Below are 27,979 nucleotides of genomic sequence, written 5' to 3' on the forward strand. Positions count from 1 at the left end.
ACCGTCCTATCTGCGCTGTCCCTCTAATATACTCATTTCTTATCCTGTCCATCCTCGTCACTCCCAACGAGAATCGCAGCATCTTTAACTCTACCACCTCCAGCTCCGCTTCCTGTCTTTTTGTTAGCGCCACCGCCTCCAAACCATACAACATAGCTGGTCTCACTACCGTCTTGTATACTTTCCCCTTCACTCTTGCAGCTACCCTTCTGTCACAAATTACTCCTGCAACTCTTCTCCACCCACTCCATCCTGCCTGCACTCTCGTTTTCACTTCTCTCCCACACTCTCCCATCAACCATTCTTTTTTTCCAACTTCAGTGCCAACTCACCACCCTCACCCCTCACTCTCACTCTCAAAGCAACCATCCCACTCTTCTCCCTCCAAGCCTCCCTCTCACCTCTCTCAAAAATTCCCCCCTCACCTTTCTCCCACCTTTCATCCCCCTCACTATTCCTTCTCAAAGTTGCCCCCTCTCTCATCCACCAACCTGCCTCCCTCCACTGCCCTCTCACCTCCATCTCTTCACTTCACCTCCTCAAATCCTCAACTGCCTTCTTCCTTGTCTCTTGTCCCCCCTCTCCCCCAGCACCACAGAGCCTTTTCTCCTCCTCATTCGGCCCCCTCCCCTCGTTATTCTGCAATACCCCACACTCCTTCAGCAACCCTCCTTACCTGCCCCCCTCGTCCCTTGTCCTACCCTCCCCCTCCCCCTCCACCTCCTGCACCCAAAGCCTCCTCCCCTTCCTCTTCATTAAAAGTGTGGACCTCAAATATCCGGGGCCTTCGCTCAAACCTTTCAGATCTTTCCATACAGGTTGCCACTGACAAACCAGACATTATCTGCCTAACAGAAACTTTCCTTTCCCAAGACGTGTCTGACTCCCAAGTATCTCTCCCTGGCTACTCCCTCTTACGGTATGACAGACCTGAGCCTCGTCCTGGTGGAGGTGTTGCTCTCTTCATCAAAGACGCTATTCCTCACTCTCCATGCACTGCTCTCATTCCCCCACACCCCCAGGAATACCACTGGCTTCGGCTTCCCCTCCACTCCCACCTCATGTTTATATGTGTACTGTACCGTCCACCGAACGGTGATGACTCCATCTACACCTCACTATCCGAAAACATGGACCATCTTCTATCTTCTCATCCAAACTCTCTCTTCCTCTTATGTGGTGACTTCAATTGTCATCACGCCAGTTGGCTAGGTGTGGGTACCTCTCTCACCTGCCATGGCACCTCAGCAAAAGCTTTCTGCGACTCATTGGGACTGACTCAATCGGTCAACTTTCCGACCCGGATCTCAACCAATGGTACTCCATCTCTTCTGGATCTGGTTTTGACAAATTTCCCTGACAATATCTGCTGCTCTTCCTTCGCTCCAATTGGTTCTTCTGACCACGTCCTTGTCAAAGTGGACATCTCTCTGGCTGTTATCAGAGAACCACCTCACCGCCGTCGAGTCTGGCATTTCACTCAATCTGACTGGCAGGGTCTCCAAGCAGCCCTCAAGCTTCTAGACTGGTCTCCCATCTCTTCTTCCTCCAGCATCAACTAGTTCTGGGAATTCTTTCAAAGAAACTTGCTCTCCCTCATGCACAGATTTATCCCCTCTCGTGTTCAGTTGTCTTACCCTTCCTCCCGCCCTTGGTTTCCTGAAGCTTGTGGCGAGGCAGTTGTCCTGAAACAACTTGCCTTTGCCTCATGGAAAGCAAACCCAACTGAGGGCAATCTCAGTTCTTTCCACAAAGCTCGGAACAAGTGTGTATCTACCCTCAGGAGAGCCAGAAAACAACATCTTTCTCATCTCAAGTGTGAACTCTCAAACCTCTCTCCCTCCTCAAAATCCTGGTGGCGTTTAATCAAATCTGTTTCTGGTGTATGTTCCCCCTCCATCCCCTCCCTTACCTCAAATGGCCGCACTGCTGATTCCACACGTGATAAAGCTGAATGTCTAAACTCGGTGTTTGCAGCTAAATCTTGTGTCCTAAACCCATCACTATCTCAACCCACCTTACCCAGTCACACCCAGCTGTTCCTGGACTCTGTGTCCTTTTCTCCTGACAAGGTGGAGAGTTTGCTGTCAAACCTCGACTAATTCTGCAACCGGTCCAGACGGCATCAGCCCACGTGTCCTCAAAGCCTGCTCTTCTGCTCTTGCTCACCCTCTCTCTGTTCTATTCACCCTCTCATTTGCCCAAGGTCATCTGCCATCTGCTTGGAAATCTGCTAACATCACTGCCCTGCATAAAAAAGGTGCAAAAACAGATCCCTATAACTACAGACCAATCAGCCTTCTCCCAATCATCAGCAAGGTGATGGAATCCATCATCGCTTCAGATATGAAATCCTTCCTCTTCTCCAATGGCTTGATTTCCAATCATCAATTTGGTTTCAGACCAGGTCACTCTACCCTGGATATGCTGCTTCTGCTCTCCCATCAATGGATGGAGGTCCTCAATGCCAGACAGGAAATCCGAGCCGTATCCCTGGACATATCACGTGCTTTTGACACAGTCTGGCACCCTGCACTACTCACCAAACTCTCTTCCCATGGTATTCAAGGCCATCTCCACTCATGGCTCGCAGATTTCCTCTCCTGTCGCAGTCAACGTGTGGCCCGAAATGGAGTTCTTTCATCCCCTCTTCCTGTGCAGGCTGGAGTTCCTCAAGGTAGCGTTCTGGGCCCTGTTCTTTTTCTGGTTTTTATCAATGATCTCTCGGACTCTCTGGAAAATCCTCTATTTCTCTTTGCCGACGACTCCACCCTCTGCCGTACCATCTGTCATCCCTCAGACCGGCAAGCAGCAGCTTCTTCGCTCACTGCAGATCTGGATAAAATCACAAACTGGTCCAACACGTGGAACATGTCTTTCAATCCAGACAAATCTCACACTCTCACTATGTCTCTTCGAAAGGACCGTTTAGAAACCCCCCCATCCACTTTCTCAACAATCCTTTGGAAGAAGTCTTTTCTTTCAAGCTTCTAGGTCTCACTATCTGCCATGACCTTTCCTGGGAAAGTCACATTTCCAACCTCGCCTCAAAAGCCAGTCGCCGACTGGGAATCCTCCGTCGTGCTAAGTCCTTCCTCGGCCCTCTTGAGCTCCTGACCACTTACAAAGCTTTTGTCCGTAGCCTGATGGAGTACTGATCTCCCCTCTAGGCTGGTGCTCCTGCCTCCCACCTTTGTCGGCTTAACGCTGTCGAAACCAGGGCATTTAAGATCATCGGCATCTCCCGCAATGAAGCTGAGTCTTTGGGCCTCTCACTCAATCACCGCAGGTTGGTCGGTGGTCTTTCTGTCTTCTACCGACTCCTCTCCAGCCTTGCCCCCCCTGCTCTCTCTGCGATTTGTCCCCACCACATTTCCACAGGGCGCTCAAGGTCCGCCAACAACCCCCTTCTGGTAAAACTACCAAAATCACGAATCACTGCTCATCTTCACTCTTTCATTCCTCTTTTTTCCCGCCTTTGGAATAAACTTCCTGACATGAGAGCGAGAGATGAACCTTCAGAGTTTAGGCTTTATTCCATTTGATTGGAGCTGCTTCTGTGGGCACACCAGGAAATACAGGTTCAGCTAGGAGTACATAAGCAGTAACGTATACATGTGCAGTTAACCATTGCAGACTAAATCCGCGTAAGCACGGAGTTCGATATAATCTCCATTCTCACCAGTCAATGAGCACCTTCAGTTAACGAGCATCAAGTGGACAGCCGATGTCAATAGCAATGACCCGGGGACAATCACTCGTGCCGCAGAGAGACATCCCCTCATACGCGAGACGCACAACATGTGATCCCGCGTCATGTCCCTCGATTCACGTTAATTCACCACACTTCCTCACTCTATTCTTTCCCATTCTTCCCTCCAGGCTTTCAAAACAGCTGTTCACCACCACCTCTTATCTTCCCCCATCCAAATCCTCGATCTTTTCTACCCCCGATAATCCACCCAAGCCCACTTCCTTCATTTCTCCTGCTTTCCTTCCTGAAAGTCCCTGAAATGTCCATCTTCTCTTCGCCATGTTCCCCGTCCCATCCCCATCCCTCTCCCTTCCACAGTTCACCTAATGTGTCTGTTCCCCACTGTTTTGTCCCTTCCACTCCCGCCCCTCTTGTCTCATGCCTCCTTGCTGTGAGTTGTGTGTTTGCTCTCATACGAGCCTCGACAAGGTATACAAAAAAAAAACAAAAAAAAACAAAAAAAAAAACTCTCCGTTACTTTGGACAATTGATCCCAAGTATTTAAACCAATCCACCTTCCCCACCTCAACTCCTTGCAACCGCACCATACCACCACCCTCCCTCTCATTTACACACATGTACTCCGTCTTACTCCGATTATCATTCCCCTTCTCTCCAGTGCATACCTCCACTGCTCGAGGCTCGCCTCAGCCTGCTCCCGACTCTCCCTACAGATCATGATGTCATCCGCGAACATCATAGTCCATGGGGACTCCAGTCTGATCTCGTCCGTCAACCTGTCCATCACCATTGCAAACAGGAAAGGGCTCAGAGTCGATCCTTGGTGCAATCCCACTTTTACCTTAAACTGGTCCGTCATTCCTACCGCACACCTCACCGCTGTCACACTGTCCTCATACATATACTGCACGATCCTCACATACTTCTCCACCACTCCCGACTTCCTCATACAATGCCACAACTCCTCTCTTGGCACCGTATCATAAGCTTTCTCTAAATCCACAAACACACAGTGTAACTCCTTCTGGCCTTCCCTATACTTCTCCATCAACATTCTCAAAGCAAACATCGCATCAGTGGTGCTCTTTCCTGGCATAAACCCACATTGCTGCTCACAGATTGTCACCTCTCCTCTCAACCGAGCTTCCACTACTCTTTCTCACACCTTCATGGTGTGACTTAACAACTTTATCCCTCTATAATTTCCACAGCTCTGCACATCACCCTTACTTTTGAAAATTGGAACCAGTACACTTAATCTCCACTCCTCCGGCATCCTCTCACTTTCCAAGACTTTATTAAACAATCTGGTTAACAACCCCACTGCCATCTCTCCTTAGCACTTCCATGCCTCCACTGGTATACCATCTGGGCCAACCGCCTTTCCACTTTTCATCTTCTTCATAGCAGTCCTCACTTCATCCTTACTGATCCACCCCACTTCCTGATTCACTATCTCCACCTCTTCCAACCTTCTCTCTCTCTCATTTTCTTCATTCATCAGCTCCTCAAAGTACTCCATCCACCTTCTCAACACACTCTCCTCGCTTGTCACCACATTCCCATTTGCGTCCTTTATCACCCTAACCTGCAGCACATCCTTCCCAGCTCGGTCCGTCTGTCTTGCCAATCGGTATAAATCCTTTTCCCCTTCCTTAGTGTCCAACTTCTCATACAGCTCGTCATATGCCTTTTTCTTAGCCTTTGCCACCTCTCTCTTTGCCTTTCGCCGCCACTCCTTGTACTCCTGCCTACTTTCTTCATCTCTCTGACTATCCCACTTCTTTTTCGCCAAGCCCTTCTTCCTTATACTTTCCTGTACTTCCTCATTCCACCACCAAGTCTCCTTATCTTCCTTCCTCTGTCCAGATGTCACACCAAGTACCTTCCAAGCTATCTCCCTCACAACTTATGCTGTCGTTGCCCAATCATCCCACCCATCTTGACCACCATCCAACGCCTGTCTCACCTCCTCCCTAAATTTCACGCAACAGTCTTCCTCCTTCAGCTTCCACCATCTGGTCCTTGGTTCAGCCCTCACTCTCTTCCTCAACCTCACCTCTAAAGTCATCCTGCAGACCACCAATCGATGCTGTCGAGCTGCACTCTCCCCTGCCACCACCTTACAGTCACTAATCTCTTTCAGGTTGCATCTCCTGCTTAAGATGTAATCCACCTGTGTGCACTTTCCTCCACTCTTGTATGTCACCCTGTGTTCCTCCTTCTTCTTGAAATACGTGTTTACCACTGCCATTTCCATTCTTTTTGCAAACTCTACCACCATTTGCCCTTCCACATTTCTCTTATTGAGACCGTACCTACCCATCACCTCCTCATCCTCTTTATTCCCTTCCCCAACATGCCCATTGAAATCTGCTCCAATCACCACTCTTTCATCCTTGGATACACTCTCCACCACTTCATCTAACTCACTCCAGAAATCTTCTTTATACTCCATCTCACACCCCATATGTGGGGCATATGCACTGATGACATTCATCATCACCCCTTCAATTTCCAACTTCACACTCATCACTCGGTCAGACACTCTCCTCACCTCCAATACTCTCTTGACATAATCTTCCTTCAGGATTACCCCGACACCATTTTTCCTCCCATCCACACCATGGTAGAACAGTTTGAAACCACCTCCAATGCTCCGAGCCTTACTCCCCTTCCACTTGGTCTCTTGTACACACAGTATGTCCACCTTTCTTCTCTCCATCATATCAGCCAACTCTCGCCCTTTGCCAGTCATCGTCCCAACATTCAGAGTTCCAACTCTCACCTCCACACTTCTACCCTTCCCCCTCTCCCACTGCCTCCGGACTCGCCTTCCCCGTCTCCTTCTCCTCCTTCGCCCAGCAGTGGCACAATTTCCACTGGTACCCTGCTGACCACCAGTACCGGTGGTGGTCGTTGGTAACCCGGGCCTCGACCGATCCGGTATGGAAATTCGTTTTGTTGTCATCATAATGATTTGGCATAGGTTTTTACACTGGATGCCCTTCCTGACGCAACCCTGGTCGCCTCTTACGACATACAGGGATATGGTACACCTATTCTAACCGGGGCATACACCGGGCCCAGTACTACTGGTACTCATTTCGCCGACCTCGGAAGGATGGCAGGCTGAGTCAACCCCCTGGTGTTTTCGACTTGGTTTATATATGCATATTTGTATATATATATATATATATATATATATATATATATATATATATATATATATATATATATATATATATATATATATATATATATATATATATATATATATATATATATATATATATATATATATATATATACATATATATACATATATATATATATATATACATATATATATATATATACATATATATATATATATATATATATATATATACATATATATATATAGATATATATATATATACATACACACATACATATATTAATTCAGTGTCCCAACGGGGATTGAACTCAGGACCTTTTGGGTCCCAAGCCACTGCCCGAACCACTGCGCCAACACCAGGCTGTGTATATCCATAAATGCGCATAAGAAATCGAGAAATTATTAGAATACACGAAGTCATCACTATCCGGAAGTCCGCACGTTGTAACCCGTAATGGGGAACGCGGCTGAGGATCTCTTCCCCAACGGCCACGCCTGCACAGCAACGTGTCCTGTCATTGGTAACTAATGGCGCCCTTTCCCCATCGGCCACGTCGACGCAGCAACGTGTCCTCTCATTGGTTTGGTAAATAAATGGCCATAACTTGGGAACCACTTGTGCGATCAATATCAAATCTTGAAAAGGCACATACTCAGGTCCACAGCAATATACCTGGCAAGTTTCAATTAGATCGGACCAGTGGTTGTCAAAAAACAGCGGTCACGCACGCACGCACGCACGCACGCACGCACGCACGCACGCACGCACGCACGCACGCACGCACGCACGCACGCACGCACACACACACACACACACACACACACACACACACACACACACACACACACACACACATTGCTGGAATTATAGATAGATGAAAGGTGGAGATAAAATAAGTGAAGATGAATTGTTCAACAGAACAGACTGATGGGGCTCCTCCCTGAAAGTAAGGGTAAGAGTTTGGACAGCATGAATGCAGGGGTCTCACTCAGCAGTTAATGTATGGAATGGTTTCCCTGGAAAGGTAGTAGCAGTAGAAAGGTTTCAATTGTAACTAGAACTGCCACTTTATAACTGCTGGCAGTGATGACCGGGTACCCAGAAGTGCCTTTGACACAACTGATACAACATGAGACTTAAATCAGAGTCGCAAAGTTTTGCATTGACAGGATAAGCGGTGCCAGAGAAAACATTATTTAATAGTGATACAAACACAGGCCTGCTTCGAGAGGGCGCGGAACAGACGAGTTACGAACCGGGCAGCACAAAGCATTCATTTTCGTTATTACTGGCTTCCAGATTCAAATAATTAAATAATTCTGGCTCCCAAACCGCGTGACCGATCAGGTTGAAATTTTAAACTTTTGTTTCGCATGTCACCTGAATTATAAATGTGAAGTTTCACATATATAGAGGCAGCGGTTCCAGAGTAAACATTAATTAATATTTATCCTTCAATCCAAGATGGCGGCCAAACCATGTGACTTATGATGTGATAATTTGCACCACGTGTGCAAACACGATGGGAGACTATAAGTGCAAATTTTCGCTTCTCCAGGTTAAGCAGTTCCAGAGAAAACATTATTTAATATTTTTCTTAAAACCAACATGGCTGCCAAACCCTGGGCCCGATCCCGTTGAAATTTCAAACCCTCATTCCGCATGAGCGTTCCACCATAAACTTGATGTTTCACATTTATTGATGCAGTAGTTCCAGAGTAAACATTAATTAATATTTTTCCTTCAATCCACTATGGCTGCCAAACGTTGCGTCGTACCTCAAAAGGGGGTGAGAACTTTTTATTCGTCATGGAGAGGCGGTCATAGTGGTGGAGTTTCGCCTGGATCTGTTCAGCCGTGTCAGAGAAAAAGACGTTTGAAGATATTGTTTTTCAATCCAAGATGGCTGACGAACCATGTGACCTATGACATCAGAAATTTATATTCTGCTTCCAACTGGGTATTGGAACACGTTTGTGAAGTTTCATGTTAATCGGTAAAGGTGCGTTTTTCTATCCAAGATGGCCGCCAAACCATGTGACGTGTGACATCATAATTTTTACCAAGCGTGCATACTGCCTGCTCGATGATAATTACAAATTTTTGATTCGTTTGGTTAAGCGGTTCCAGAGAAAACATTATTTAATATTTTTCTTAAATCCAAGATGGCGGCCAAACCATGTGACTTATCAATTCGAAATTAACAAACTTATATCGCCTTCCTGTCCCGAATATATTTCTGAAATCTCCCCTTCATTGGGCCAACGCTTCTGGAGAAGAAGATGTTTGAAGGTTTTCAGGTTTTTTCAAGATGGCCGCCAAACCATGTGACCGATCAAGAACAAATTAACAAACTTGAGAAAGGCCCTCATGGGGAATATATGTGTGAAGTTTCGTCTTAATCTGTCTTGCCCTTCTGGAGAAGAAGATTTTTAAAATTTATTCATTTTCAATCCAAGATGGCTGCCGAACCTTGTGACCTATGATATAAATTTAAATTCTGCTTTCCATCGTCGACCCGAACAAGTGTGTGAAGTTTCTTGAAAATCGGATTAGGTCTATTTTTCTATCCAAGATGGCCACCAAACCATGTGACTTCTGAGGTAAAAAATTTTTTTACCTTGTATGCAGACTTGAGGGAGGAAGGCAATTGCAAATTTTCGCTTCGATGGCTTATGAAATACCAGAGAAAACATTATTTAATATTTTTCTTAAATCCAACATGGCGGCCAAACCATGTGACCTATCACTTCGAAATTAACAAACTTGCATCGCATACATGTCACGAATATAGTTCTGAAATCTCGACTTCATTGGACAAGCGCTTCTGGAGAAGAAGATGTTTGAAGGTTTTAGGGTTTTTTCAAGATGGCCGCCAAACCATGTGACGTATCAACAACAAATTAACAAACTTGAAAGAGGACCTCAGGGGGAATGTACCTGTAAAGTTTCGCCTTAATCTGCCTAGCCCTTCTGGAGAAGAAGATTTTTTTTAAAAAACACTAAAAAACAAGATGGCGGCCGAATTACGTCATCGATGACGTCAAAAAAAACATTTTTGACGATGAATTTTGGTGTAAATGACGCTCAGAATTTTTCAGATTTTTCCTATATGGCGTTCTACTTGACGAATTTTCACCGGTATATCGCTTCACCTATGACGTCACGAAAAATCACACGTGTTCCCCATAGGGAGCTTAGTAAAATGTATCAAACGAAAAATTTTTCCATTGCACGGTTTCCGAGATACAGATGTCCAAAGTTTATCGCTTTTTTCAAGATGGCGACCGTACCACGTGACCAATGACGTCATAATTATAACGTGATTGTGCTATCAAAAAAGATACATACTATGGTGAAAATTTCCTGTCGATCGGACTTAGTGTTCCAGAGAAAATGATTTTTAAAGCGAAAAAGGGTGCAAAATGCCGGCGGAAAAATAATAATAATAATGCGTAATAATAAACAGAAGAAAAACAATAGGGTACCCTGTACTCACAGGGTACCCTAATTACAAAGGTATCCCAATGCATTGGAGATGGAGGGGTTTGGGCGATATCAGCAGGACTTGTTAGTAGATTGCATGTAGTTGGGTGATCCTGTCTGGTATTTGATGTTGTGCAGGCATGATGGGCCAAAATTCTCCTGTGCTGTTCTGTTCTTCTCTTCTGTTTTCTCCTGTGAACAAAAACTGTTCTTCTCCTGTGCCAAAGTTGTCATTTTGTTCCCAAAGCTGTGCCTGTGCAGCCATTTTGTCTGAATCTTGATATTCTCCAACGCTGAGAGCACATTTGAGTGGTCGAGGTTGCGTAAAATGGTGTAATATTGTTGTGGGCCGGGGTTCCGCAGAGATAAACGACCACCGGGGGAGCAGTTGGGCCGTCTCCCACCGAACACCGGAATTGAAAGGTCGTCACCCCGGATAACTCCGGAAGGTCACGGGTCACTTAAAGACCGTGGTCGCCAATATTTCGACGGCGTGAGGTAGGGTCCACTTGTCTATTCCAATTTACCTAAGTACTCACGCCGTCTAGCTACCGGGGAAACCACACCCTCGGCCGACTCTGTCTGAACCGAGTCGCGTGTACCGACTCAGGTCCGGCGTACCGAGCGGGAGTTACCAAAGCCGCGTTGGTCCCAATGACAACTTAGCAGCCCAAACGGTCTCACTAATTCTCAATATGCACCGTGCTTGGCCAATGGTAGAAACGACAGGCAACGAACTGGAACATTTAACAGATATTTACTTGCAATAATAAGACGCAGTGCAGACTTGATCACGAATATCAGGCAGGCAATGTACAATGAGCAAAAGCACTTAATTCGACCTATCAGACTGGCGCCACACACACACACACACACACACACACACACACACACACACACACACACACACACACACACACACACACACACACACACACACACACACACACACACACACACACACACACACACACACACACACACACACGAAATGGACCCCGTGGGGTCTTTATTCGGTCCCTCAGCTCAGGAGGGAAAGGCGAGCTGGGGACCAGGGCTGTGCTTGTTCCTAGTCGTCGGAGGGAAGGCACACTCCACGATGCGGCACCTGACAAAGGTCGTCGGTCCGATCCCTAGTCGTAAGTGGGGAACTCGTGGTTCGTGGCGGAGCTCGGGTGGTGAATCGTCGGGGTCCACAGAACTCCTCGTGCCAACGCCAACGACAACGACCTTCCGTCCACACCACTCCCGTTTTTTCCACCAACAACGCCTCAGAGCATCTCTGGAACTTTATGGACCTCCCTTAGTGGGGAGGGGCCTTGGTCAGCACACCTCGCTGTTTGCCTCTAATTGGCCAGGATCCTACGGGCATAGCCTTCCTTGGCAGGGTTTCGGCAATGCCCGGAGAAAGCCACCCTCCCCTCCACGCGTGTTTGAGGAAGGTGGATGTTGGTGAAGCCCCCATTGCGTGTGGAACGTTCGTGGAAGCCGAGGACTGGGACCGCGAGGCCCCCGTCTCGGCACGTCAAGGGACAAGCAGCCAACGGTGCTGATGGAGTGTGATGGGCAGGTGGTGAGATGTAATAACCTAACTATAAAATAACTCGTAGCGCACACGAAATTCCCATGAGACAGAAGGAAAGATTGTAACTAAAAACGCATACTTATCGAAATAACTAAGCTTAGGGACTGCTGTCTGTTTGTGTGCAAATGGCTTCCAGATTCATAACAATATTTTGCCCAAGTACTGCAAAACTGGAGGATTTTGAAAGTGCCAACCAGGTGATTTGTATTCTCCAGTGTTCAAGTCCATTTATATAATTAATTTGAAATAAAATGAGGATTTCAAAAGGCTGTCGCCAAAATACAACGTTTTGTTTTGGCAAGTTCACCGCTGATGATGTACCGTTTTCTACACCACCTTATTTAACATAACACATTGCATTAGTTCTCCATGCCCTTTGTTTGTGTCCTTTATGACATACCCAAAACAGTAAGTTTCCTGTTTGGAATGATATTCAATTTTGTTTGACTGTCAGGCAGGCAGGCAGGCAGGTAGGCAGACCAAAACAATGACCTTACTCCTCACTGCGCATGCCCAGTCGGGACGAGATTCCATACAATTTGCCAAATTCAGAACCAAAGTACTGCTAAACTGCAGGTTCGTGTTCAAAATTGATATTTGTTTGAAATTGAGTTGTTCTTCGATCATAGAATGACGTCTGTAGACAGACGGACAGACAAAGTGAACCGATTGCTTAACACCGCTTTGCGCTTCGTGTATGTGGTACTAAGGCTCCTCAGCTTCTTGTAACTTTTTTGTGATTTACTTGCTTGTGAACCTCGTTACTCTCTCTACTTAATTACGACAATACTTAAAAGGATCATTCCAGGTCAAGAGCCACACTTTTCCATATTGTTTTGCAGGAGAAAGAGTTCTGTGTTTCCATGGACCATTACTCTACGAAGCTAAGGTAAGAATAATTGCAACACACTCTGCCTTTGCATTCATGTATTTTGTTTTCGATACCAAGAGCTTATGGAACATGAGCGATTCCATTAGCTCCGCAATATTAAGAAGATGGCAAATTAGTATTGGGGTAAAAAAAAGATTGTGATCTTCTATGAAAGATGTTTTTTCTTCTTTTGCATGCAGCACATGGCTACATGTAGAATACCTTGCCGGGGTGCAGCTGTACAGCTGATGCAGTGCACCCTGTAGGCTACAGCAGGAATTTGTCATTTGTTCAGGGTGCCAGCGATGGCTGACATACCCTTCGCAAAGAACATTGTGGTATCTTTAGCATCCACCAACTAATGCTGGCAGATGGGACGCCCAGTTTAACCTCCGTCTGAGGGACAGCACACACTTTGATGGCTCATCTTGCCTGTGACACAGACATAATTCTTCACCATTAATTGATGGGGCTAATTAGTGGGTCTGGATTCCACCCCAGGTTAGATGGTTCATAGACTAGTGCGGATAACTCGAGGCAATTCTTCGAGCCCCAAATAAATTTATGTTATGTGAATCCTTCATACTGGGTGTTGATCAAGGCGAGAAGTCAGGTTCATCTGAGTGGTAATTGAATAAATGTGTGGTGAGAGGAGAGAAAATGAAGTCGAGATTTATGGAGGAAGGATGATACAAGGAAGTGAGTTGTGGATTGCTCAAAAGTACCTCGCCTGCTCGTGAAGGGGTTGGAGAGGCTATTGTGTGTTCATGGTTTGTGTGTCTGCGAGTCTGCACACAGTTTACTTTGATATCGTTCGTTCCTTCATGGACCTATTGTAATCCATCCACCCCAGCAATGCTGCAGTTAAAAATGATGGAATTCCAACAAAGCTGTCTAATTTACCACAAATGAAGAATGCCGTTTCTGTGCAGCATCTGTGCTCACAGCCAATTGCATTTGAAGATAACATTCACAACATTTCTCTCTGGACTCACAGCACACCTAAGACCAGGGGCTTCGTTAGCACATCCGGGCAGCTTTCGCCTCGTTTCTAACTGGCTGGTTTGCTGTACCTCCAGGCTCAGCTATTGCACCCATGTGCCCTTGGCACAGTTCAACAAAGTTGTCTAATTTAACCGTAATGTATTAATGTTAAATATCATGACAAGTTGATTTTTTTGTACCTTGAATGTGGATTGTTTACTAAGTTAGCCATACCAATTGAGTGTATTTGTCCGGACTTGGATCTGTTCCTCTATATCATTCACTCCAAGGCTTTTATTAAATTATGTCGTGCATGAAATGAGGTTCTAAATTGTACCGTCAAAATATATTTACAAAACGAGAACAGCACTCGGTAGAGCGCTAACCACCACCAGACTGAACAGTTTACGTTTTGTATCCCATTGATAGGCTGGATCTGGATCCGGTCTCCGACATATAATTGGCTTATTCTTGTCACCTCCTCAACTCATCCACTACTTTTTTCTCACTCGTCCATAACTTTTTGAGACCAGGTGCTATATATCATTTTTAGCCCTATCTCTCAGTGGTGAAGAATCACTTGTAAAAATTTGAATATCTGGATCGGGATCACCACCAAAATCAAACATGTAAAAAAAGACATAAAATGTCATAGGCCATAGTTGTTTTAGTAATTTTTTGGACGGAGTTAAAGGGCGAGCCCATATTTATGTACAACTAAAATGGCCGCCAGTCTGCCAGTCAGTCATCTTTGATCAGATCACAAAATAAAATGAGGCGCACCTGCACTTCATCATGAACTGTGCTTGTGCAAAGTTTGATCAAAATCGGACCATGCACGTCTGAGAAATTGTTGGGGACACGTTTCATTAACAAAATGGCTGGCAGTTGGCCATCTTGGATCTGATCTCGAAAAATAATGGTCTGCATATGTAAGCCATCATTCATTATCTGTGTGCCAAGTTTGACCAAGGTCGGTAAATGCATGTCTGAGAAATGGCTGAGGACGTGTTTGATACCGGGATTTTTAATTTTTTTTTTACAACTAAAATGGCTGCCAGTCAGTCATCTTTGATCGCATCGCTCAACAAAATGATGTGCATATGTATTCCAACATTTGTTGTCTTTGTGCAAAGCACAAATAAAATTGGTCCGTACATGTCTGAGATATGGTCACGCACGAACACGAAAATTGAGACCAAATCCATAAGCCTGGTGGCTTATGGATTTGGTTTTCGCAACATTTCTCCAAGTCCAACGTGGGCTAATAAATTTGTTCTTGTCACACACCCAAACTGTCGACCAAGTTTCATCCGAATCTGTCCGCAACCTTTTGAGATATCCTGCTCACAGACAAACAGACAGACAGGGCTGGAAACAGAATCTTTGTTGGTGAAGGTAATAAAAAACAAAAACAAACGTGTTTTACATGTATAAGGGGGTCACACTCAGTAGTTGCCTCGACAAATACCCGGGCAAGCAATGGATTGTTTAATGCCTGTGACACCTTCTGTTTAATCTTCTGCCACCCAAGCTAGAAGGAGGTGTTTTCGCCTCTGTCTGTCTGTCTGTGAGCAGGATATCTCAAAAAGTTGTGGATGCATTCGGCCAAAACTTGGTGGACATGTTGGCTGTGTAACAAGGAACAAATGATTCGATTTTTGAGAAGATCTGGATACTCGGATTTTTAAAAGTGTTTCTTCACCATTCAGCGAGAGTCAAAAACAATATATAGCACGATATCCTCGAAAGTTAAGGACAATTAGGATGAAACTTGGTGGATAGGTTGGGTGTGTGACAAGAAAGAATCATTTCAATTTTGGCTGAATATTTGGATCTGAGAATTTTTATCAATGATCTTCACCATTGAGTCATAGGACTAAAACCGATATATAGCACCATCCATCCATCCATTGGGACCATACTCTGTGCAGAGCGTTGGTGCTGCCGAAGCAGTCTCCTTGGCTATTGGGCACAATCCTGGATGGGTCGCCAGTCCGACACAGGATACCAGCAAGCTAGCACTCATTTTGCCGACTTTGGAAGGATGACAGGCAGAGTCAACCCCACCTGGTATTGATTCAACAGCCGAGTGGGATTTGAACTCAGGACCCTAGGATCCCAGGCCCACCACCCTAACCATTAAGCCAACACCAGGAATATATATAGCATGATATTTCAAAAAGTTGTGGACGAGTTATGACAAAACTAAGTCGACGAGTTGGCTAAGTGACTAGTACAAGCCGATTCGATTTTGGTTTCGGTCCGGACGCAGATCTGGCTGATCAGTGGTGTACAAAACATAAGTTGTTCACCCTGGCGGAGGTATGCGCTCTACCAAGTGCCATTCTCGTAGTTTATGCAATGATTGTTTCCAAGCAGATTAAACACGCCCATTCTCGCCTTGCACTGATTAATTTTAGCTCTGGGAGTAAGATTTCAGACATACAGTTTGGGAGTACTGTATGGTCTGTCTGTAGTACTCGTGTGTTATGCAATGGCAACACAGTTTGAAAAAAAATTGGATTTGGTGCATGATTTCACCTCTTGATTGGATTGAGCCCAAGGGATTGGATACAGATTTAGATTGGATTAAGCACAGCATGGAAATGACCAATATAATCATATTTCAGATTAATTGTGGATAAGTCGTTAAAGTAACCAGCACAATGCCAAACACCAACAAATTCGATTTGAGGATTTGTTCGGAGAGAGTTTTGAATTCAAAACACATTTCCTCTGTAAGATCAAGCAAGGCCTTATTTTATTCATAAGCTCTGCAGTTCTTGTAATTATACAGACTGAAACATTTATGAAACCATCAACTGCTGAAAATATTGAGCAGAAAAGCAGTTGAAATGATTTCGGAGATTGCCAAGCATTTAGTAGGATAGCCCCACATTAAATATTGTTGCGAATTCTGGCCCGTCTTGCGTGCGATCGGCCTCTTGACTCGAATGGCGACCGCGTCGCCCACCGGAACGGAGAATTCAGTCGTGACCCTCTGGGAACTACCGCCACGAACCAGTCACGGGTGGGGGTTTAACCTCACCACAACTCGGTCCACATTCTACCCGCGCGAAATAGGGTCCGATCGCCGAATGGTCGATTTACCTAAGTACCCACGCGGATAGCGTACCAAGGAGTTGTACCACGCCACAGGTCGACTCCGGACACGAACTGCTTAAGCGGCTTGTTCCGTACTACAGGGATAACCGAGCGGAGTTATCGTCGACCTTGATGGTTCAGATTAGTTACCGGGTGTTTTAAAACCCACTATTAATCCCTTACGTGATGCAAGATGGAGATTCAAACAAAGGAAAGGACGCAGCGAAACGGGGAACAATTGGACTAGCACATTTATTACGGAAGCACGGAAGGCACTTATATTACAGTCAAGCAAGAAAACACAATAAAAGCAAGCAGATCTACAACCGAATATGATTGATTTTCACGGCAACACTTGTAACAGTTCTACTTTTCAAGACTGGCGCCACCCACAGACATTTACACAAAACCCCAAAAGAAAAGGAAGTCGCGACTTCCCTGAGCGCATCGAGTCCTTGGCGACCGTAACTCCGAGTCCCTCTGGCATGGTCCACTGTGCTCGTGCCTCGCGCCTGCACGTGTCGTCCACCCGACAGGGACGAACGAACAGAACCTCCGACCAGGAACAATCACCACAACTCTCCACAATTCTCCTCAGGGACAACCGACCGAACCAAGAACAAGGACTCTCCACCCCTCGACAACCGACCGAACCAAGAACAAGGACTCTCCACCCCTCAACAACCGACCTTACCCAACTAAGAGCAAGGACTCTCCAACCCTCGACAACCGACCGAACCAACCAAGAGCAAGGACTCTCCACCCCTCGACAACTGACCGAACCAAGAGCCAGGACTCTCCAACAACGCTCTCCTTTTGTAGGGTGGGGCTCCGCCCTTCGCTCCACCCCGTTTCTGGCTCCACCTCCCTTCTGGAAGCTTCTCAAAAAGGGGTGTGCCCTCTCGTTCCCCCCTCCCTGTGCCGTGCGGGGGACTAGGAAAGTCAGTTTTGGCTCGGGGCCAGGGAATTATTCCCCCAAAATCAGGCCCCCACCTTTTTTCACCTTTGACCTCTGGCTCAAATCGCACCTCCCCCATGCCAAAGCGCGGGCGTTTTGGGCGGGAGATATTTAAGCTTCCACTCCGCTCCTTTCATCCGTCCCGCGAAGATCGTGACCGTGACCTCGGAGGTGCTCGTTGATTGGTGAGTGGCGAAGATGTGGTAGCGTAGTTGTGGAAGGTGGCGTCGTGGTGTTAAGGGCGTGATTGTTGGCGTCGTTTAGTGAATGGCGTGATCGTTGAGATGTTGGTTGTGGCGATGTTCGTTGTTGTTCTTACACCAAATTAACGACAGCAAAAGAAAAACGACTAACTGAAGAATCGCAGCCTGAATTGATCACATATATTCCCTCTACACAACGGGTTTGGGCTAACTACACATGAACTTACCGATATATCTCACCTGAGGACCCTTTATGGTGTAATGAGAATTTCCACAGCCGTAACAATATCCTATTTGAATTGGGAAAATGGTTACCTTTAAACCTTAATTTCTTTTGATCGAGACTCCAGAGGATTGCAAGAATAATTGTGAAATGTGTAAAGCAATTGTTCTCCAATCAAATCTGAGATCATAACATTGAGCAAACTTCTTCTAACTCTTTGCAGTGTGTGAAAATCCTTGTTAAAGACAAGCATATCAAGTACTTTGTGCATTACAATGGCTGGAACAAAAAGTAAGTATGTTGCATGTTCTATCAAAGTGTAACATCATGGCTGCTTGTTGTATAAATGAACAGCAGGGCTCGTGGAGGATAGGTTGGTTGGCAAAGTGGCTTGAAGCTTGTATCTGCCTCATACAGGCATAATAACATGGGGTCCTTTTACCACAAAGTTTGTTTCCTTGCAGTTGGGATGAGTGGGTGCCCGAGACCAGAGTTCTGAAGTATGTGGACACCAACCTGCAGAAGCAAAAAGATCTGCAGAGAGTGAACCAGTGAGTCATTTTCAACATTTCTACAATCAAGACAACATTCAAGATCATAAAGATAAAGTGTATAAAGATCAAGACAACATTTCTACAATCTGCTGATCAATGTTTCTTTATTTCCAAGCCAAACTTTTCCAGATTTTTGTTAAATTCAACATGCGTGTGTTATGTCTCGTATTAAAAAAAAAAAGAAATTGGACAAATTCTGGAATGAATTCCTTTGCCCCTGACGAGGATGTTCGCTACATCCTGGCTGGGCATTGTGTACTTGTGGCAAGTCTCGACGAGCCTTGCGTCTCAAGGGCGGCGGTTTACAGTACATTCGTCCCTTTCGTTTGGCCGATACATGAGACCGTATCGTCGCCCCGTTAATTACCTTACATGTTCGCTTGTTTACAATCTATAAATAATTGTAGAAATGTTCCGAGCTCTTCTTTGTCTTTTCCTCCATTGGTCCAGCATGGTTCGAATCTGAGTTTAGCCGGGTCTTAATTCCCGATAATCCATTCCTTCTTTCCGGTACATCCTTGGCAGTGCCGCTCGACTGCATCCGATTCGGAAAGGTAGTTGGTAGAGTGATCCGGTTCGGGCGAGGCGTACCGAGGGCATGGTTCCCCGGTAGTCGAAACCGCGTGGTTAATTCGGTAACTTGATTTGAGACAGGAGGACCCTACTCCATGCGGTTGAGGTATTGGCGTCCACGGTCGGTTAAGTGACCCGCCACGTCATGGAATTATCCGTGAGCGACGGCTGACAATTGGGGGAGTCTGGTGGGAATCGACGTAGCTTTCCCCCACCTAGTGTTTTTCTCACCTGACCCCGCCGGCCCACAACAATATGCTTCATGTGGCTGGATGACCAGTCGCAAAGTGCCGCTGATTGGTTGTGTGAGGTGAGGTGCACTTGTGATTGGCTCCTCGCAAGTGACGGCAATACATCCTTCTTGTTTCCCGTTCTTAGAATTTCAAAATTAAAAAAAAATTAGAGTTAAAAAACCCAAAAAGGTGGGCCCGGGGGGCACAGGCTTGTGAGTTGCATCATTAATAGCAGCTATACTGTCTGATAAAATAGCATTCTTAATTTTGTTTTTTATCCCCCGCCGCGTGGCGGAAGGGGGATATTGTTGTCGCCCAGGGCGTCCGGCTGTCCGGCTGTCCGTCCGTCCGGGCGTCAACATTTATTACTGTGAGTGCGATAACTCATAAACTGTTCGCCATATCGATTTGAAATTTGGGTCACACATGAACCACCTGAAAAGGAAGAACCCTATTGATTTTGGGCATGGCCGGATCCAAGATGGCTGACTGGGGCGGCATCAACATTTATAGCTGTGAGTGCGATAACTCATAAACTGTTCGCCATATCAATTTGAAATTCGGGTCACACATGTACCACCTGAAAAGGAAGAACCCTATTGATTTTGGGCGTGGCCAAATCCAAGTTGGCCGACTGGGGTGGCCATCTTGAAAAAAATGTTTTTATAATAAATGGAAAACCGCTTATCTGATTATTTTTGTCTGATGCGGTCTGAAAACCGCAATTATTTTTGGTTACTACGTTCCTCACCCCTGGGGAACTTTTTCGAGATGATGACCAAATGGTGTCTTGTTTCCAATTCACCTCCCTCATCTGGAATATGTATGACCTTTTTCATTCAATGGTGGGGGATTCCCCATCTCTGATGGTATATTTATTAATATATTTTACTTCCTTTTTTATACAGAGGCTCATGGAAGAACTGAATAAAGGAATGATACAGAGGGGAGTCATGAATACACAAAGAGCATGTTACTTCGGAATCTTTCCTCACACAAGATGTCCCTGACTCCTCAGTGTGTCTCACCAGTCATTATCTCCTCCGATTTGATAGGCCTGAACCCTATCCTGTTAGCAGAAAACTTTACATCAAGGACTCTTCTTTTCTCACTCTCTTTTTACTGATCTTGCACCTCCCAACCCCCAGGAGTACCTCTGACTGTGACTTCCCCTCCGGTCTCACCTCTTGTTCGTCCGTGTTGTTCCGTTCTCCTAACAGTGACGACTCCATCTTCCTATCTCTATCTCTATCTCTCTGATGACATGGACCAACTTTTAACCACTCATCTGAACTCTCCCTCACATGTGGTTTTCAGTTGTCACCATGCAAATTAGATGAGTGTTGGTACCCCTCTCACCAGCCATGGCACTTCAGCAAAGGACTCTTGTGACTCCATGGGACTGACTCAATCTGTGAACTTTCCCACCCAGATTTCTCCCAATGGCAAATCCTCCCTTCTGGATTTGGTGTTGACAAGCTTCCTCATAAATGTCTTCCTCTGCTCAAATTAGTTCATCTGATCATCTTGTGAGAGTCAACATCTCTGGCTATTCTCAGAGCCACCTTAGCACCGGCGAGTCTTGCAGTTCACTCAAGCAGATTGGCAGGGACTGCAAGCAGCCATCTCACTTCAGGACTGGTCTCCAATATCTTCTGCCCCTGATGCTCACTCAACCTGGGAATTCTTCTCTCTTATAAAGAAACCTACTCTCTCTTATACACAGATCCATCCCATTTTCAACTAGAAGGGCACTTAGTAGAGTGCATACCTCCCACGCAATGCCTGATCCACAAGAACATATCGCGCCCAATACATTCTTGAAATATCATGCTATATATTGTCTTTGGCCCTATCTCTCAATGGTGAAGAATCACTTAAAAATTAAATAATTCTCGCATCCAGATCCAGATTCGGATCTTCACCAAAATCAAATCATCCTTGTCACACACCCAACATGTCCACCAAGTTTCGCCTGAATCCATCCACAACATTTTGAGATATCCTGTTGTATATCGGTTTAGCCCTATCTCTCAATGGTGAAGGATGACTTAAAAAATTATCAGATCCAGATCCAGATTCGGATCTTCACAGAAATTGAACCACAAAAACACACCCAACATGTCCACCAAGTTTCATCCAAATACGTCCACAACTTTTTGAGATATCCTGTATACAAACAGACACATACAAGCAGACAAACAGACAGGGGTGAAAACAAGCTCCTTCACCTTCGATGGCGGAGGTAATTATTCTACCATTATTTCCACCTGTAGTACACTGAATCCTGTGGTGAGGCAGTTGCTTTGAAACAATTTGCCTTCTCTTCTTGGAAGGCAAACTTAACAGAAGGCAATGTCAGATCATTCCACAATGTCCACAAGTGTGTGTCCACTGTCAGGATAGCCAGAAAACAACATCTCTTCAACCTCAACATTGATTTATCAAACTTGTCTCCCTCCTCTAAAGCCTGGTGGCACCTTGGTAAGTCTGTTTCTGGTGTACAGCTCCCCCTCCATCCTTTCCCTCTCCTCAAATGGCACCACAGCCGACTCTGCTCATGAGAAGGCTGACTGCCTCAATTCTGTGTTTCCTTTCAAATATTGTCACCAACCCCTCACTCTCTGTGCCCACCCTACACAGTCACACCCAACTTCTCTTTGACTGACTCTGTGTCTTTACATCCACCACCCAAGGTGGGTGGAGGTTGTGTTTTCACACCTATTTGTCTGTCTTTTTGTCCATCTGCTTGTCTGTGAGCAAGATATCTGAAAAAGTTATGGTTGGATTTGGATGAAATTTGGTGGATAGGTTGGGTGTGTGACCAGGACAAATTGATTTGACTTTGGTGAAGATCTGGATCTGGGTACTTGAATCTTCACAGTGATTCTTCACCATTGAGAGATGCACATTTTGGGGAGGCAACCCCCACGTAGAATCCCTTCGACCCCAATTTTTTTTTAATGTCGTGAGCAATCTTTCGTACATCACGGGTGATGAAGGGTGTGATTGTTTCATTAAAATTGTGTGTGTAGTTTCTGAGAAAAAAGCAAATACATATTTTTTTTGGGGGGGGGGGGTGAACTCCCAATTTTACCCCCTTAGAGCCTGATTTTTCTAATGTCATGAACAAACAGTGGAACATCATAGGTGATGAAGGTTGGGGTGAAGTTTCATCGGAATTGTCGTTTCTGAGAAGAAACCAAATATCTCTTTGGGGGGGAGGGGGTGACAATCCCCCCCCCCCCGTGAACTCGTTCCGTAGAACCCTTCAGACACCATTTTTTTTTTTAATGCCACGAACCAACTATGGTACATCACGGGTAATGAACATTATGGTAAAACGTCATTGAAATTGTATGTGCAGTTTCAAAGAAGAAATTTAAAGTATTCGTGGACAGGCGGACTGACGGACGGATGACGCACCATCCCATAAGCTCCCGGACCTACGTTCCAGGTGAGCTAAAAATAGGACCACTGGACCTGTCGCTTATCTGGGTCCTGGCTTAATATTGTAACCCAAATTTGGGAGAATTCTGACTGGTGGAACAGGAGAAGATTTTGGAAGGAATTTACTGGACCACATTTTGACACACTTCCGGTCATGTGATCGGCATGGCCTCCACAATTTAACATCTGGACCCTGTCCTAATGTTGTAACCCAAATTTGGTAGCATTTGGACTGGTAGGTTTGGAAAAGATTTTTGAAGACATTTCCTAAGTCGGCCATTTTGGCCTGCCTAAAGTGATGTGACCAGAACGAGCTTTGCAATTCCTGTTACTAGTCAGGATCGGAAGGTTGCTGCCAAATTTCAGCCGAATCAGCCCAGTGGATTGGCCAGAGAAGTCTAAATGGAACATGGACGGATGAGCAGTGCACGATGACAGTACCTTATCTGGAATGTATATTCCAGATGAGGTAAAAATAAACATACAAATTGGATTATCGCAATGGTCACGTGCTTGGCCGACAGCTGTTGTCCGAGTAATGATTGCTCCCTTAATCATGGAAGTAACTCAACGTCTTCTTTCTTCTCTGCTGTCATGTTTGGTTCTGGTATTATTTTGGAGCTTTTTTATGCCTCCACTGACGAAGTCGCTGGAGCCATGATGTTTTCGGGTTGCACGTTCATTCGTGCTAATATTCTCTCTTCTTTTTCTGCAATTGCATATCCGATTGACAAGAAAATTTCACCATAGGTGTGACTACTACACAGATGCCAACCCTCCCGATTTCATCGGGAGGCTTCCGAAAATTCACCCAAACTCCCGCCCTTACGATCACTATCCTTATCCTCCCGAAATTTTGATATTTTTGCACTGTTCACTAATCAGAATGTACTAGTATGAGAATTGAATGAAAAGCATCGTCTGCTACGTATAGCATGTGGTAACTCCATCACGTTCGCTGCTACCAAATTGTACGTAAAAAATTGCAAATTCAAAAGAGGAGCAGCGAAACATTGGGTCTGGATCTCGCTTATGCGATCATGCACTGAGATTTAGTGCATGCGGTATGTGTGCAATACAGTGCATGCGGTATGTATGCACAGTGTATATGCATGCGATACGCTCACTGCATGCAGCTGGGCCCCGTACCAGCCCGGCGGTCGCGACCACCGTGCGGTGTTTAACAGCCGCTAGAGTTCTACGAGTCGCGCTGCAGCTGTGGAACATCGACTTCCAAGTTACCGATGCTTCAAGCCCTCGATGTTGATTACGAAATGGCAGAAAAGAAGCTTACGAAGACCAAGAAATGGTCTCAGAAGTACAAGACCGAATACAGTCTCCAATACCCGTGTATTCGAAAGTCTGAAAGAGGAATTCATCATGCGTATTGTACAGTATGCAGCGTTGATATTTCAGTTGAGCACGGAGGTCGCGATGATATTCGGAAGCACGTTGGAAGCAAACGGCACACAGACATTGCAAAAGAGAGATCTTCGAGCACGAGTACCGGTACACTTCTGAATTATTTCACCAAACAAGGGACAAGCGAGGAAGAGGATGTTACCCGAGCGGAACTTCTCTTTAGTGGATTTATTGTGGAACATAACTTGCCCATATCAGTCTCAGATCATGCTGGACCTCTATTTCAAAAGATGTTTCCAGATTCAAAAGTTTCTTCAAAGTATGGATGTGCAAGAACAAAAACTTCAGCAATAATTGGTGAGTTGTCAAATGTTACTGCTTCATCTATTGCCGATATTGCTAGACTAGCTCCATTTAGCCTAGCTACAGACGGTAGCAATGACAGTGGTGAGGCCCAGCAATATCCTGTCCTGATTTCGTACTATGACAACAGTGCTGGGATTGTGAAGCAAGGTTTGCTAAGTTTGCCTGCGTGCAAACAAGATTCCACTGGAGAAAACATTTTCAAACTGCTTGATCATGAGTTCAGTGACAGGAAAATTCCGTGGGGAAATTGTGTTTCCTTTTGTGCTGATAATGCCTCTGTCATGGTGGGCAAGCACAAAGGAGTCACTGCTTATATCCACAAACAAAATCCAGAGTGCTAAATCATGGGATGCCCTTGCCATATGATGCACAATACGGCCAAGAAGGCGGCTCAGGCCTTACCCATTGAATTAGATGACTTTCTCATCGATATTTACTACTACTTGGACAAAAGTAGTAAACGCGTCAAAGGAGTGAAAGCACTGCAAGAACTCTGTGATGCCCCGACACACAAGATTCTGAAGCATGTCGCAACAAGGTGGCTGTCCCTTGGTCAGTGCCTAGACAGGCTGATTGAACAGTGGGAGCCACTTCGCCTCTTCTTCAAAGAAGAAGTACGAAGAAAAATGCAACCAACTGCAGCCAAGACTCCAACAACGAGCAAGAAGGACGGCACTGTATCTACTGCCAGTACTGGCACTGCAGGATCAAGCACTAGTGGAGCAGCATTCACCACTACCACTGCAGTATCTGCTGCGAAGAAGACAGCAGGGACAGCACCAAAACCAATGCTGAGAGCAGGTAGCATCACCGGCCCTTCATCACGTTCATCTACAAAGCAGATCCCTTCAGAGTCGAGAAAGACTGTGATAGTCCCATCTACAGGCAAAGAAGGACCCAAGTTAAGTTCTGCTTTTGCCAATTCACTTGATAGAAGCTCAGCAAAACCTTCGAATCAGAGGTCTTCTTCCTTGGCTGCACCTACCTCAAGCTCTCTCCTCAAACGTAAAATTGGATCTGGTACTACGAGTCTGACCTCTTCTGCTGGCAGTAAACGCAAGTGTGATCGCCCTGCGGCTAAGTGTACTACGAGTTCTACAACTAAAAGCGCATCTTCCTCAAACACTGTGCAGGAATCTAGAGAAAAACGTGTCAACAGGATGTTCTTGTCTCCACAAACAAAACTCTATTGTTTCTTCCTTCGATATGCTAACAAGCTTTTTGAGAAGGGGAATCTTCTGCTCCAAAGAGACGAACCCTGTATTCATCTCCTGCACGGAGAATTGAATGGTCTTCTGAAAGATATCTTCGTACGGTTTTTGAAACCATCGGTGTCATCGGTTGCTCTGGTAAATGTACCCTTCTCTGACAGAAATCATCAGAAGAATGATGAGGACCTCATGATTGGGAACGATGCCAAACTGTATATAAGGGAACAAAGGAGTCTCAAGAAATCCACCTTCACTCTGAGTGAGTCAGACATCCAAGGTTTCTTCAGTGCAGTTCGCTCATATTATGTGAAAGCCTGCAATTACATCTTCAAAACCTGGCCGCTAGATGATGAATTAGCCAAGCATGCTCAGGTGCTGGATGTTAAGCTACACCAAGAAGTGGGGTTTGACTGTGTGGAGTTTTTCATCAAGAAATTCCCCTGTCTGTTCAGTGGCGGTGATAGTGACATAGACAGTCTTGAGAGTGAGTTCGCTCACTACCAGGCAGACGCCTCCATAGCTACAATTGCTACTGAGACAGTGAGAGTGGATGAGCAGTGGCATCGGATTTCACAGCTCACAGATCCCTGCACTGGTGCCAAGAAGTATCCTAATTTGAGCAAAGTGATGAAGGGAATCTTGGTCATTCCTCATTCGAACGCATCATGTGAGCGGGCACTCAGTCTTGTACGGAAGAATCATACTGAATTTCGTCCCAATTTGAGTGTCAAAACCCTGGAAGCTCTCTTAATTGAAAAACTACCTCATAGCACCCCTTGCTACCAGAGAGAATACAGCAAAGACATAATCAGAAGGGCTAAAAGAGCCACACAGCTGTCACTCAGCAAAGCTGCCATGGAAAAAGCAAGCAGCAGTAGTACCAGCCAGTAAGGTAAGAAAAATATTGCTTCTTTTGTGCTTTTTGTTAATCTTTGATTGTCCCCTAACTTACTAATATTAACATACATGTAACATTAAAAAGTGCACAATTTTCCCCTTTTTTTGTTCAAAAAGTGGGAATTCTTAACATGTTAAATGCTCCAAAATAGGGCTCAGAGGGCACTAGAGAGCGTCTAGAACCCCAGAGCTTCCAGGGCCCTAAGGCGGGCCCTGGACCCCGCCGCAAGGGTCGAGCGCTCCGCGCTCGAGATGTGCGCTTAACGCACATTATTTGGTGTCGGTTGCAAATCCTCCCTAATTCTGATTTCCAAAAGTTGGCATCTCTGCTACTATTGTAGAATGTTTGAATGATAATTATGATGTCATAGATGATGTGGTGTTCAGTTATGATGGAAACGAGGAAAAACTTTGGACCTCTGGATCTGCAAAACCGCTCCATGGAAAACATTGAAACTTGGCATGTGTGAAGTACTCCTCATGGGAAATGTGATATATAATTTTTTGATGTCATCGGTGGCTTCGTTGTGACGTTATAATTGCATATGTCGAACGCTTTATCCTATCAGTCTGAAAATTTTTGAGGGTCATCTCGAGCTAAATTGTATGGGGGGAAAAAATTCATGACTTCATTGGTCATGTGGTTCAGAAGCCATAATTTATTTATTTCTTAACATAAAAGCCTTCAAAAATCTCCAAAACGGCTGAACAGATCAAGGTGAAACTTAACAGGTATGATCGCCTATCCATGAGGAACAAAAAGTTCTCCACTTGTGATGTCATCAGTTACATGGTTTTGCAGCCATGATATTTTGACAAATAAACCTTTAAAACTCTCCTCCAGAACGGCTTGACAGATAGAGGGGAAACTTCACCCACATGTTCCCCACGCCTTCAGGATACCAGGGTGTTCACGAATAAGAATAATTAATGGTCTGGCAGCCATATTGCATTGAAGAATTTTTTTTTCATGTATTCTTTCTCTTGAACTGCTTCATCAATTGATGTGAAACTTCACAATTGTGATCAAGTATTCATG

The 27,979-nt window shown here is 45.3% G+C and overlaps 1 protein-coding gene across 6 annotated transcripts in view; it reads left to right on the forward strand.

Annotated features, from left to right (window-relative positions):
* Positions 1-27,979, forward strand: part of MORF4L1 (mortality factor 4 like 1) — a 100,674-nt gene that overhangs the window by 1,554 nt on the left and 71,141 nt on the right. For all 6 annotated transcript variants that reach the window (XM_085874465.1, XM_085874466.1, XM_085874470.1 and 3 more), the window contains exons 2-4: positions 12,790-12,836; positions 18,518-18,585; positions 18,759-18,845. In XM_085874465.1, coding sequence (XP_085730591.1) covers positions 12,790-12,836; positions 18,518-18,585; positions 18,759-18,845 — 202 coding nt within the window. The remainder of the gene's footprint in view (positions 1-12,789; positions 12,837-18,517; positions 18,586-18,758; positions 18,846-27,979) is intronic.

This window comes from Eptatretus burgeri, chromosome 3, assembly GCF_056783735.1.
Source record: "Eptatretus burgeri isolate ZD-2024b chromosome 3, Ebu_testis_v1, whole genome shotgun sequence".
Lineage (NCBI taxonomy): Eukaryota > Metazoa > Chordata > Myxini > Myxiniformes > Myxinidae > Eptatretus > Eptatretus burgeri.